The 13740-nt window shown below is 35.4% G+C and overlaps 1 protein-coding gene across 2 annotated transcripts in view; it reads right to left on the bottom strand.

Annotated features, from left to right (window-relative positions):
• The window catches only part of KCNH8 (potassium voltage-gated channel subfamily H member 8), a 174874-nt gene that overhangs the window by 15332 nt on the left and 145802 nt on the right, over positions 1-13740 (bottom strand). Inside the window, exons 13-14 of one of the 2 annotated variants that reach the window (XM_030476954.1) lie at positions 4175-4213; positions 2022-2377 (exon numbers count right to left, since the gene is read on the bottom strand). In XM_030476954.1, the coding sequence (XP_030332814.1) occupies positions 2022-2377; positions 4175-4213 (395 nt within the window). The remainder of the gene's footprint in view (positions 1-2021; positions 2378-4174; positions 4214-13740) is intronic. The other variant, XM_030476961.1, reaches the window with a different exon arrangement.

Here is a 13740-nt window from a genome sequence, read left to right as displayed (position 1 = left end):
CAGAAAGGGTTAACATCTGACCTCTGCTATCCAGTCAATCAGGGCTACAGTGCACTTGCCCATGTGGGTCTGAGGAGAATCAAATACATCAATGCCTCCTCCTGGGACTACCTTTATCACTTACGCTTTCTTCCTTTTGATGCTTTTCTACTTCATAGGTATACCCAAAAACTGGTTGGGAAGACATTGACTGTATCCTACAGATTAGGACGCTGATTTCTGTTCTTTGCACCAAGAACTGTTAAAATATTTTACCTAGTCTCTCAGCTTATTATCTTCACTGTGGTGTAGAAGGAAAGAACCTGAAGAGCAGTGAAGAAGTCTGGTTGGTTTACTCTAGGGAACATCCACAGTAGAGCAACTTTCTTAAGCAGACAAAGTATATTCTCTTGACAAAGTGTGGTTATACAACTCAAAACTGCATTGACTGTATATTTCAACCAGAGTCTTGCCTTTCCCTTGCACTACTGTCTAACAGTAAACAAAAGCAATAGTCTTAATTAAGGTCTCATTTTCTTTTTAATTCTTACTAAGAAACATTTAAGGCTCTTTTTAAAGTGGTTTTAACTTGTCGGTTTAGATGTTCTAATAATATAAACTCATTCTAGGAAATAACATGAAAGTGTTTTGGCTGGAAAACAAAAGTCTGAAAAACACATATGTCTTGGGCCAATTTTCATCCTATTAACAGGATTACTCTGCAATTAGAAAATCATGAATGGAAATAGGGGATGATAGTATTCATAACAATACTTGTTTCACATTTACTCCTGCAGCCTTGGGTGCCAGTGTCTGGCTGCATATGTTCAGAACAATAATAAGCAAGATTCCAGCAGAAAATGTGACAGGTAGCTTTTCCCTGAACTACCACTTGTTATGCAAATGATAATGACCTTTACTCATAGCTGACCTGAATCAAATTCATATGAGATCTATGAAAGAAGTGAGAAAATACCCACTATGCATTTCAATTTTTCTGGTGTAGAAGCTTCTACACATTATTTTCCCCTGAATTGACAAAACTAAAATTGGTTTGTACCCTGCTTCTATTCGAAATGTAACAGTACTGATCAAATATACGATGAGGGGAAAGATTTCTATAGAGGCTTCCATGTCCTACTTATGATTGCATCCTTAGGAACAGGTGCCTTGACAGAGCTAAACAAATATTGGTCAAGCTGTGGCTGTTTCATGTTTACAATGGCACGTTGTTGAAACTACCACGCTGCCTCTGGTGAAGTTCTTGAACATGTAAAATACTCCAAATTATAGAAACCAAAACTTGAAGATCAACTGCTGCAGCTCCTTGTATGTGAAAAAGTGATTGTGATTTCTGTAAAGAACTGATCTCTTGGTTTATAGTTAATTACTGTGGTGCAACAATTTAGAAATAAGATACATAAATCACCTTACAAGTAACATGCAAATAAAAATTTAAAATATTTAAAATCAGACACTAATAATTCCACAATAACCTATTATGCAACTCTTGTTTATGTCAAAAGTCACAGCAAAAAGATTTTCTCAACTCCATATTTACTCTCTACATCACCTGCATTATCACATTTCCTTTCTCTAACATAAAAACTTTTTTTTTAACTCTAAAATTTCATTTTCTATTATAGTCCTCTAGTAATTTTTGTATTTGCACAACTATGCTCTATAATCATCTACTTGCTTTCTAAACTGTTCTCTTTCTGACGGACTCAGAATGTTTCACATTGCTATTGTGGGAATGCATATCATTATAGATAGACAAAACGATACTGTAAAGTAATAGTAATTTTTGTTATTAATAATTTCCCTTTCTACTGGTATAAATACTTTATTTCATAATAAAGTCCTAAAGTCATAACATTCTGCACAGTGTGTAATAGTTCCTGCAATAAGAGGACTTTTCCCTCTCTGTGGAATGAACAAAAGCATGAACGACTAACGAAAAAGAAACATTTTATAGTCTTACAATCATGATATTTGTAATAGGAGTTACGTGAGAGAGAATAATGATTCGTAACTATTACCTTGGGCTCAGGTCAGGTGGACCATTGCTGGTCAGTGCTGAAAGGTGTAACTTAAGGTTTTTCTCCTTCCTTCTGGAGTAGTAATGGAGCTCTGTTTCATGTTTGGTTCTTGTGGGATTTGAGCTGCAAGCACGGATGGGTGAATGAAAGGGCACTGTTCCTGACGCCAACTGCTTCAAGTTTCTCCCTAGGTGGCTTTTATTGCTTCCAGCCTTCTTCTGCTGAGAGAAATTTGTGCTTCTTGTATGGATTGGTGAAAGGGTGCTGCTCTCTTCTTCTCCCTCCTCATCCTCATCTTCGTCTTCCACAATTGAAGGGAGTCTCTTCTTTATATTTCCGTTTCCCTTGAGCTCTGTCTAAAATAGCAGATTTTTACATATTACTGTAAAATTCAGAGTCTGGTGTTTCAGAAACAAAATTTCTTCTAGTATTCATCCTGGAACAAACTCAGGTCTGGCACAGCTTTCATTTCTCATTAGAGATATCTGTTTTGGAACTCTTCCATAGCTTTCTTCCTCAACTATGGCTAAATGTGCACATGTGAGAAAAATATAAATGAAAATATATATATAAATGAAAATATAAATATAAATGAAAAAAGCTCAGTAGCAACATGGTCACTGAACTCTCTGCAATAATATGTTTTATTACCAGGAAAGATTACATGACCAGTTCTTACAAGCCATGTGCCATATATGCACTTGAGTAGATTAATCTTGTGTTACTGAGGTGTTATTTCTTTTGAATGTTACACTATCAGACTTCCAGTGGACCAAGGGAAAGAACTGAGGCTGGTAATTCATATAATTCCACATTTACATATGGAACATATTTATAATCTACAAATAGCATTTATACGAATTCAGCTCAAGCCCAAATGTCTTCTGTTTCCCTCTTAGTTGTTGTAACTAACTGAGACCAGTGCTGGGATAGGAGGCAGGTTTTTAAGTTTATATGAAGTCCCATTAATGCACCAGTGGTGTGGCATTGTCAATTTCAGAACTGAGTCATCGAAAAGCAGAGCTATATCTGTTTTTAGAAAAAATGCAATTTGAATGTTTGATGTTGGAATCAAGGCAATTTAGAGGCAACATGGACTTAGATTCTCTATGTACTAATTAAAGGACAGTCTAAGAGAGCAGTATATTGGTTGTTATTGTTTCATGGTAACAAAATACACTGGCCATGAGTGCTGAGATGTGCCAACATGAAGCTCATGTCAGGATCAGGCCATAACTCAAAAATAGTTCCATTTATTCCCAAGGTATAACTTGGTATTTATTGGTAGTAGGTGATCGGACAAAGGCAGTATCAGGTTCCAGGTCAAATTATCAAACTCCACACATCTGAGTGAAAAGTACAGCCACATGCAAAGTCATGATTTCAGAAGGGGTTGGTATTCATTTTTTTTTTTTTTCCCAGGCTACTCATCTTAATCAAGCTTGATTAAGGCACTGTTAACTTTAGATAGAAAACCTCAGATGAACTTGTATAGTCAAATTTCCTATATTCAGGCCAAGTAAGATTGGCTGGGTGGAAATGGAAATGCATATTTGGGGCATTTATCCAAATGTTCTTAGCCCCTATTAGTATGTGTCTAAATATTTTGCAGCATGGATTTAATTTTGCTGTGTGCTACAGCACACTTCCTTTGAATGAATGCTTTTCTCTTCGTATATGTTGACAGATCTAGTGAACTAGGTCCTTTCTATCTGAGATATATGAAAAGGTAAAAATGTAAAACAGTGGCAAAAGACCCATCTATATAAAATATAACAGCCTTGTCAACCACAATAGTCATCTGAAGGCTGTCATGATGATCAAATTGTACAGGACCTGTCAGTCATGCAGCCTATACTCAGAGAGAATGAATGTTACCCATATTCAAAACTTTGGCTTGGGTAATCATGTATTTAAAATGCAGGTGCTATAATAGGATATCCAGATCCAGCACCTGGAAGAAAAGATCATAAGCTCTTTTACTCATAAAATGGACGGTGGCAGATGTCTGTCTAAATGTGTACAGGGTGCTATTTAAAAATCTCATTCTGAAACCATGGAAGTAATCTGGACTTTTCCCAGCTTTGTTCTGGCCATAACAGGGTACATGTTTCAAAGTCAAGCTTGGCATATTTAAAATGTGACTAACATACCTGAGATAATGTAGACTTGTTTGATAATTTTGATATTACCTGAAAGAAACAAAACAAAACAGTAGCAAATATGTGCATCTGCACAGTATTGGCTTCTAAGAGCATACAGACACCTAAACAAAAACATTTATGTTGATACAAGAAAAGAATCTCATGATAGAACAGCTGTACTAAATGAGACGGTGACAATGGTGACATAGCACTGAACTAATGGCACTCCTTGGAAACATGCTGTGAGGAGAAAAAAAAAAAAAAACAACAAAAAACCCAGAGAAGTTTAATTTTCATTGAAAAAGTTCACTCAAAAATAACATTTTACTTTAATAAAAAGTTGGGTCAAGGCTCCAAACCTGTGAGCGAATGTGGATGGGTGAATGTGTACGTGGTGGGTTTCAGTCCTGGTTTAGTGGAATCCCACGCAGGGACAGTGCTCTGCTTTGTCCCTACCTCTCTGTAGCTTTAGCTCCTGTGCCAGCCTAGTCCTTACACGTAGATGATCTAAGTACCTGTAGCATCTTTGGTGAATTTTCAAAGGCAGATGGGACTGAAGAAAGTAGGACTAGTATAAGGCTGAGGGAGATATTGTGACTAACAGCTATTTGGGGCCATGACATTTCCCTTTTTGGATTAAACAGAAAGCAAAACAAAAAAGAAGAAAGAAGGAAAAAAACATGCAAGTTTAGTGTATAGCTACTTCTAATAAAATCCACTGGAACTGCTGAATAATATCTGTTATGAACATTCTGTTGTTTATTTGAGTGTCCATACCTTGACCACAGGAAAGTCCCTGAGAGCCTACATGCTGTATTTATAGGAAAATCTTAAGTCTGCCAGGTAGAATTTTCAGAAATGATTTCAAGCTTTTCTAATCCCACATGTTAAGATAAAAAGTGCTTAACACCCATCAGTTTTGAATTTTCAACGTTAGTTTTTTATCTAAACTCAGGTAAAAGAACTTCAGCCTTTCTTTCTTTCTTTTTTTTTCTTTTTTCACCAGTCTTTCAGGTTAACCTGAAAACTGTTCTGTAGTTGCTCATAAAAGTGAGGGTACTAGTAGTACTATAATATACAAATACTCAAAATTTGTCGAAACAGAAATCCTACTCCACAACAGCCAAGCTAGTAGCAGGTGTATCAATAAATTCAGCAATAGTACTCCAATAGCTGCCAAACAGAACAAGTGCAATAATTAGTCTATGTAAATAAAATAATTGCTGTGTTCTTCCTGAGTTAGATAAAGTACTGGATGATATCAGCAGAGGATAAGATCTCAGATCCTGAAATCTCCCAATTTGCACTGTAATCTATGCCAATGGAAGAAACAACATCCCCTTTCAAGATTCAGGAGAACAGGAAACTGAAAATGTACTAAAATATTAAAGTCATAAATAGGAAGTGCTAATGGTCCTCTTTGCACATATGTTTAAGAAGTTTTATTTACAAGAGCGCCTAGAATTTCGGGGCATCTGTTTGCTTGGCTTCTAGGCACAGGTGCAGTATGAATGTTAAATAGCAACCTTAATTAAACCTCCAAACCAATCCCAAACATTAGCAGCTTCACAAAAAAGATTTTACAAAGTAAAAATTTGATTTTTGAAGGCTTTATGTCATTTGTACTAAAGTCCTCCTCGCTTTTTTTTTTTCCTAAGCACATGTGTTAATGCTGATTGTACATCTTGAAAACAGAGATAAAGAAATCATATGGGTGTCTCCTAGATGTTCTGGTGGCATTTCCCTACAGCCCTGCTAGGGTCTTTCACCTGGGCTGGGCCTTCAGCTCTATGACCAATTGGTAGCACTGTCAGCTGGCCGCAGGACCTCTCTGCTGCCCATCAGTACAGCAGCTAGACACCCATGGGTGAGGATCTATCTCTCTGCTCTCAGTTTTACACTTGTTGGTTGCTGCATAAGGGAGAAACTGGCTGCAGAGGAAATGGGGTTAGTGACCACATTTTTTTGCCTTATGACCTTACCAAGAGAAAGATAAGGCAGGTTGCTTTTTGTAGGGGAGGGAAGGAGTGTCCTTGGGAGGAAGGGCAGCAGGAAAGAATAGGTACGAACAGGGAACATGAGAAAACTACTCATCAGACTTCCTTTTCCCAAACTGGTCCCTTAAACCCACTGGGGGACAATTTCAGCCTGAATAAATTGTTTATTTATTTTTAGATAAACTATGGACATATAAACTGTCTTTTCCATAGCACAGTACCCACAGTAAAAGTGTTGTAATTGCTTCTTTAGTAATACACTGCAGCTATATTTACTGCTTGTAACTTTGAACACCATATCTTACACACATAAAACAGGGTCTTGGACTTTATGGCTTGGTAGTCGAAAGTTGGTAAAAAGAAACTAATCTGTCATCAGAGAGTTTTCTCAAGTTTTGCTTTTAAACCTCCTCCAGCAAATTGCCTCTATCTCCCTGCAAAAATACCATTCTTAAAGAGAAAAAGAAAGGTGAACAAGAACATGGAAAAAGCAAGTCAAAGGGAAGTAAATTTACAGACCTCACCATGCACATAGCTTCATTTCTATAAAAATGTAGTATCGGAGTAAATAATTATGAGGTGCTGTCCTAGTTTCTGATCTTCTAAAACCTTTAATTCAGAGCAACACACTGGTGTAGCCTTCTGCAAAGTGTTGGGGTTTTTTTTCTTGTGCAAAAAGAAAGAGGATGCAAATTGGCTCTCATGCTAGTCTTTTAAAAATAAGTACAACTCTTAAAGGATAAGGGCTGCTGAAAGAAAAAGAGTATTTCTGTTTTGGGGAAAAAAAAACCCAAAAGGCTGATGTTAGCATAAGTTACATGAAATACTGTCAAAGTCTAATTCAATTTTTAATTTCAGCCCTAGTGTCTCTACCAAGAATTGTGGCGAAACCAGGTAATTAGCTGTACAATAATTCGAGATTAATTCCAATGATAAAACCCCAAAAAGAGAAATACAAAAAGGTTCAGATATATTTCAGGTTAATACACTGAATATCCAGGTAAGTAAATTTACTGGCCTGATTCTTGTTGCCTTCATGGGAAGTAGGAGCAAAAATAGAAACATAATTTCACTGCTTTTTTAGTAAATCTTGGGTCCTAAAATATATGAATAATTCTTTGTATCTGAGGAGTCAAAAGGATAAAATACACTTTCAGGAAAAGATTTGAAATCAAACTAGAATATGAATGTTCTTAGCAGGAAAAAAACCCGCAACACGTAGGAGCATTGGCAGTGTGAGAAAAGAAAAAGAACACATGCCATATGTTCTATTCTTTGCAAATTTACTGTATGGTAATGGAAAAGGTACAAATACATAACGGGATTATTGTACTGCCTAAAAGCTTAATGCCTCACACGTGTTCAGGCCTCAGTTTTTCATAATCAGGAATTTTTTCAATGAAATATCACAAATCCTTTAAATCACAAAGGACTAAATCACTTACAAAGAGTTTCTCTGGCTAGATATAATTGTTTTATATCTACATTTACTGAGCAATTTACCCCCCTTTTTTTTTCTCCTTTTTTCCACCCCCTAAGACTCTATAGTTCGCTGGCTTGTTCCTATATTTTCTCAGGTTTATTCTTATCTCTTTTCCCTGCTTAGTGGACAGCTAGAGAAAATGGATTTTGTGGAAGCAGATGCTTTCAGCAGTCTCTAATCCTACTTATGGTATAGAATATATTGAATTAGCAATGAAAGTTGAACAGCAGATTTGTCACCAGTACTTCATCCTAGGTGACCAACAACTGTGAATTGCCATGAGCTCTATAATGTTCTTTTAAGCCATTATCCTACATCATTCCTATCTTTTAAATAAATTATCATAGCCTGTGAAGTTAAGACAAGTGTTCAATAACTGGCTGGTTGTGGTTAGCTTTGGATAAGATTTTTGCAGATGAATGCTTTCTTGGATTCAAATTTCTCATGAGGTTTTATGTTTAATATTAAATAAATAAAAAATAAATTTAGTATTTTTCATATTTTTCTTTAAAACCTAGGTGTTCATATCACTGCATTCATTAGCAAAAATTTTTAATCATATACTTCGATTGTTTCATTAACAACACTTGATCTATTGGATTTCATAGTAAAAAAAATACAGAAACAAAACCTAATCTCTCTGTCACTAGTTCCAAATCAAGAACCAAATAAATGATAAATGTGGATGGTATAAATTTGTCACTTTTACCTCTATATTCTCATGTGTCTCTCTCCCACCCCAAAACAAGTGAAGAAAATAGGGTCCCAGGCTGCTCTGAACATATGTTTTTCATAGCAAATTTGTGCTAGTAACAATTAAAAAAAACCCCAGACAAGGAAAAGACTACCAATAAGGTCAAAAGAAGACAAAAGGAGGAATTGTTAAGATAGACAATAGACCTGGCACTGACTGTACATTTCTCTGGCAGGTTGCATTTTTGGAAAAGCTTGCAGATTACTGCAGACAAAAGATACAGTAGAGAAAACTTTTCAATATTCCTACAGTTTGATTACAGTCATATAAAGATTTACATAATATTAATGGAAATTATAATGAATGCTAACAGCTTTCAAAGTAATAAAACTTATAACCTTAACTTCATACAACTTTAAGATTTCACAGACTCATAAATATATGCAGAAATGGCCCTGGTAAACCTTACAAAAAAGAAGGCAGGGACAGGTATAATCTGTTTCCTTATTTTAAAATTTGTTTGTTGTTTGGGTTTTTTTGGTTTTTTTTTTTATTTGTTTTGTTTTGTTTTCAATCAGAAACATTTTTTCTAAATTATGAGTATTTTGCTTTTTGAGTGGTGACTTGATCAGTAGATTAACCTCTAGTCAATTCTCCTAGGAGGAAACAAAGTGCAAATTGAGCACACATCTGGCCCCTCAATATATTCAGAAATAAAACTTTAAGGAAGACAGAGCTATAAGGTAACTGTGAAAGCAATTTGCATGATTTTACCTCAGGGTAAAAGGCCATGTCCTGACAGATGAAGATACAAGCAGAAGCCTAAGAATATAGCTTTATTAAGAGAGCCATCATAATTTCCTTCCCCTGAGATGCAGTTTGTGTTTCTATATAAGCATAATACAGAAAAGCTGAGAGCGTAGATTTTTGGAGCTCTTGGCAGCTGTATTATTCAAGAAGTTTTGCATAGGTTAGAAACTAAGACAACATGGACACTCAATAAGTGAACAATATTGCTTCAGTTTTCAAAGTACCATGATATAAAACCAAACCCAGTGTCAGAGAAATCTAATATCAATTTTGCTGAAGGAATGAGCATAGTGAGATTATCAATGGAGCCTGTCTTTACTCACTAGGTAGGCAGTACTGTACTGTATACACAGTATATACATACATACTTTATGTACCTATTTGTTACTAAAGTTTTTATTTATCACAACACTGAAAAAGGGATATATATGTCTTAAGTAGGAACTGCATTTTCAGCAGAACTCTAGTTACGCTTATGTAGCCAGGTCCTGTAGCTCTCATTTTACTGATTGTATAGATGATTAAAAAGAAAAATATGCTGATATATTTGTTTTTATATCAGAAAAATCTTAGACTGCATTTGTACATACATAATTTTTGGTTTTCATTTTTGTATGCTTTTGTATCTTTGAGCAGAGGGGTGGGTGTAGTTGATCTTCAGAGGTGCCTTCCAACCTCAGCTATTCTACTATTTTTTGATGTTTAAGAAAGTTGCACTAAAAATGTTACCAGTTCAATAAAATTGAGAACACATACTTGTATCCATGTAGAATGCCTACTTGATACACAAGTTGCACTGATTATAGACAGTTTGCTCAAAGAATACATCATACTTAATTTCAAACATTCCAGCATGTATCCTGAGGTTATAATAACTCTGCACGTCATATAGGAACTTTAACATATAAGCTAGTCCAACATGCTCGTTACATCTCAAGGCAGTCTGTGCCTTCAGAACTAGTATTCATATAGAAGAAATTGTGGTATTATCATTTCCTTCATAAATTAGTCTTACTTTACAGAGAATAATAAAAGGATAGGTTCCTGTAAGAATGCTTCTAAATTTAAGGCCACTATCTGGTCCTTGCTTTATCAATGCAAAATAAAAGCGATTATGAAAAAAAAAAAAAAATAAATCAAATCCACCCTCTAACTTCATGCCACTTTAAAGTTAAGATATATTAGGTTTAATTTTATCTTCCATTTTTCCAATGGAAAGACAAACATATAATATAAATATTGTAAAAGTTACATTATCATGTTTCCTAAGGCACAGTGAAGCATACAGAAAAAAGTTATCATCTATCATCCCTGTGTAATTAAAATAGAAATATGATTAGATTCCAAGGCAATACTTCTGAAAGGCAGGAGCTTTTCCTGGCTAAAATTCTGTTTGACACAGTGTTTCATACTCTCCTCTTATGCCAGTCTAAAAACATCAATAAGCTGCTTTGCTAGCCTGGATACTTTTTTTTTTTCCAGCATGTAACCCTCTGGTTAAGCTTTATAATCTGATGCAGAATGTAATAATCGCAGGAAGTGAAATGAATGAGAATGGAGAATGTTCAAAAGGACTCAAAAGCTAAAATTAGAAGTAAATTTTTGTCGATTATTTAAACTTTTAAGTTACAAAGAAAATTATATTTGTCAAGAAAGTTCAATTGTGAAAATCCTACTTACATATATGCATTGAATAGTCTTTTTATAAATAATGTATAACTGATAATCATAATTCCTTTCTCTTAAGCTATTCAAAAGAAGTAAGAGTGACCACAGGAATTTTGGGATAGGTCACATATATATAACATATTCCCAGCCAAAACTTTATGAGTTATTTTCCTCTCCTCCCCTTTATCCTCTTTCACATCTTATGGGATTCATTCTTACAGCCAATCATCTATTTGTTTTAGGTGTAAAATGGAAAAGACTTTAAAACCACAAGAATTAATGAAAAGAAAAAATGGAAAAGATGACATAATTGCATCAATAAGTTGTAGAAAATTACCACAAAGCAGAGGAATAAACTATCAGAAAAAAACAGAAAAAAATAGTAGAGGTGGCTGGGTGTTGTTATTTTTAAAAATATTAGAATGACTGAAGGCTGCAGAAATGGAACAGGAGCATAGCAGCAAAAAGTAACATAAAATCTTCAGGTGAAGGTACTAGGAAAGAAAATGAAATGGCCACTGAAAAAAGGCATACCAGTCTGTCCTCTGAATTACAGGTTTCCTTATTGCATTATTTCTCAGCAGTGTACCATAATGAAAGATATATTAGAAACATGATAGTGAGAGGATTATCTTGAGGGGTACCAGGTGAACTGATGGCTCAGGGGCACAACACATCAGGCTCACCAATGACTGCAAGTAAACAAGGTTTATGAGTTAGCAGAAAACAAAAAGGAGTGAAACCTGGCTCGCACTATAGCTCCAGGACAGCTCTGCTCCCATGCTGAGTGAAGCAGGTAATTGCAAGGTTGAGGAAGTGGAGAAAGGACTGACTAACTGCACAGGGAGGGGAATATTGCAGCAGCATCAACAATCTGAACTAGCATCCACCTTAAATAGACAAAGATTCACTAAAACATGCTTACTGTCACGAATACAGGTAGGAGACCTGTGGAATATCTTGCAGAAACCTAAATGACAAAGCTCTCTGGCAAACTGCTTCTCATTAATTTAAAATCAGAAATTAAGTGTAAAACAGGTAAAGGAGCTTGGTCACGTCCTTTCTACAGCTGCACAATCCTACTATTTGTTCCACAGAAATATAGAAGTTGAGCTGTGTAAGCGACATTTTATGTGTGCTGCCTTGTTCAACAATAGGGTAATGTATTTTGGGAAGATGGAGAGGGGGAGAGAGAGAGAGGGAAGAAGGAAAAAACAAGTTCCAGGTGGCCCCAGAAGCATAAACAAAAAAATCTGAGTAGCTTGTAAAATGTGAAAGTCCACTGAGCAATATTTCACAGCAGCACTGGTCGCAGAGTAGTCCATGCACAGAAGCAGATAAGAGACCTACTTCAGTCAATGCATCAGGTTAACAAAGTGAATATGTTCACAGTTTTTAAATTATTTTAGTTTCTGATAATATGATGAGCACCTTCATTCCTATACTATAGTTGCTGAGAAGATGAGAAGTTTGTAGACCCTATCTCACATCAGAAAAGGTATAAAAGAGAAAAGGAAATATGATGGCTGACAGGCAGAAAGTGAATGCACAGCCAGCAGTCACTTAGGGTCTCTAATAGAATAATGGGAATTTGTTGTGTGTCACTGCCAACATGAACTAAAGGGAAAGATAATGAACAGAAATCTAAGTTTTGGGGTTTTTTTTTTCTTTTTTTCCCTAGAATAATCATGCAGATGAAGTATTAAACTTCTGTTCCTTTAGGTGATTTATTCACTTCTATATTCCACCTGTTGTAATAATTCTTGTATAGAAAAAGAAAAATTACAATTGATTGGTCCCTTGTTTTGCATAATTTATACCTACTGTGCCAGATGGTAAACACCAGTGAATTATGCCTGCAGTAAAAGTACATGACCTTCTACCAGGTGAGCTATTGACAAAGACAGGTGCATAACTGCATGTAAGTTTGTTTAAAAATGACAAGTTTTCCTCAAAGTTACCCAACTCCACTCTAACTGTCAAAGTAGGGCTTTTTAACTTTTCTAGGGTAAGCCACTTTTTTCTACATAGCTGCTGGGTAACAAAACCCTCTATTAAAAGGTGGTTGGAATTATTTGGGAAACCTTCTGTGAAAATTATTTATAATGAAAAACATTTTGCAACCTGTGATTGTCCTGCAGTGCACAGGATGAGCTCTGATCTAGGCTGGGGTGGAGGAATTATGACCAAGTGTAGCAGCATAGTAAGAGTTGGTTTGGAAGTTAATTTCTTCAATGCCTAGGTCTTCTTATAAACACACAGGTAATAGCAAAGAAATAGGGTTTTTTTGCCTCTCAAAGTTAAACACATCAATAAGTAATTATGTGACTGAAGTTTCTATTAAGTTTTCTTATTTTACAACAGTTGCCAAAATTAAAAGCAACTATTTATTTCCAACAAAACATGCTTTTTTTTCCCTTAATATCTATAGACTTGCCAATAGGATAACTTTGATTTTTTGTTTCTTTGAAGCAAAATGCTATTTATTCATGCAGACAGTAGAGATGCATTAAAAAATCAGAAATGCCATGCTATTTCCATTGCTGATAATTCATAATAGTAAATCAAAGGTGTAACAGAATTCCTTCTGAGTTATTACTATACTGGAAAACAGCATTAATAAATTCAGCAGACCTATCCTAGAAAAAGCATGATTAAAGTGTCCAGAATGAATGTATGTCAAATATGTAATCTACTAGCTGAAACACAGACAGTGGCTAGGCAGACTTTCAGCTGAATTTTGTGCTTGCATTTAAAATCTGCTACTGCTCTCTAAATATATAAGTAGCACATATTTTCCAGGGATGGTGCACACCAAAATAATTTCCAGTTTCTTTCGCATAATTGGATTTTACTTTGTAAAAACCTTCTTATGAGTGCTTAGTTTTAGCAAATCAGATACCTGACTCTCTCACTTCCTGCT

This window comes from Strigops habroptila, chromosome 1 (genome assembly GCF_004027225.2).
Source record: "Strigops habroptila isolate Jane chromosome 1, bStrHab1.2.pri, whole genome shotgun sequence".
NCBI lineage: Eukaryota > Metazoa > Chordata > Aves > Psittaciformes > Psittacidae > Strigops > Strigops habroptila.
The sequence above is the reverse complement of the archived record's forward strand: the minus strand, read 5'-3'. Positions and strand labels throughout refer to the sequence as shown.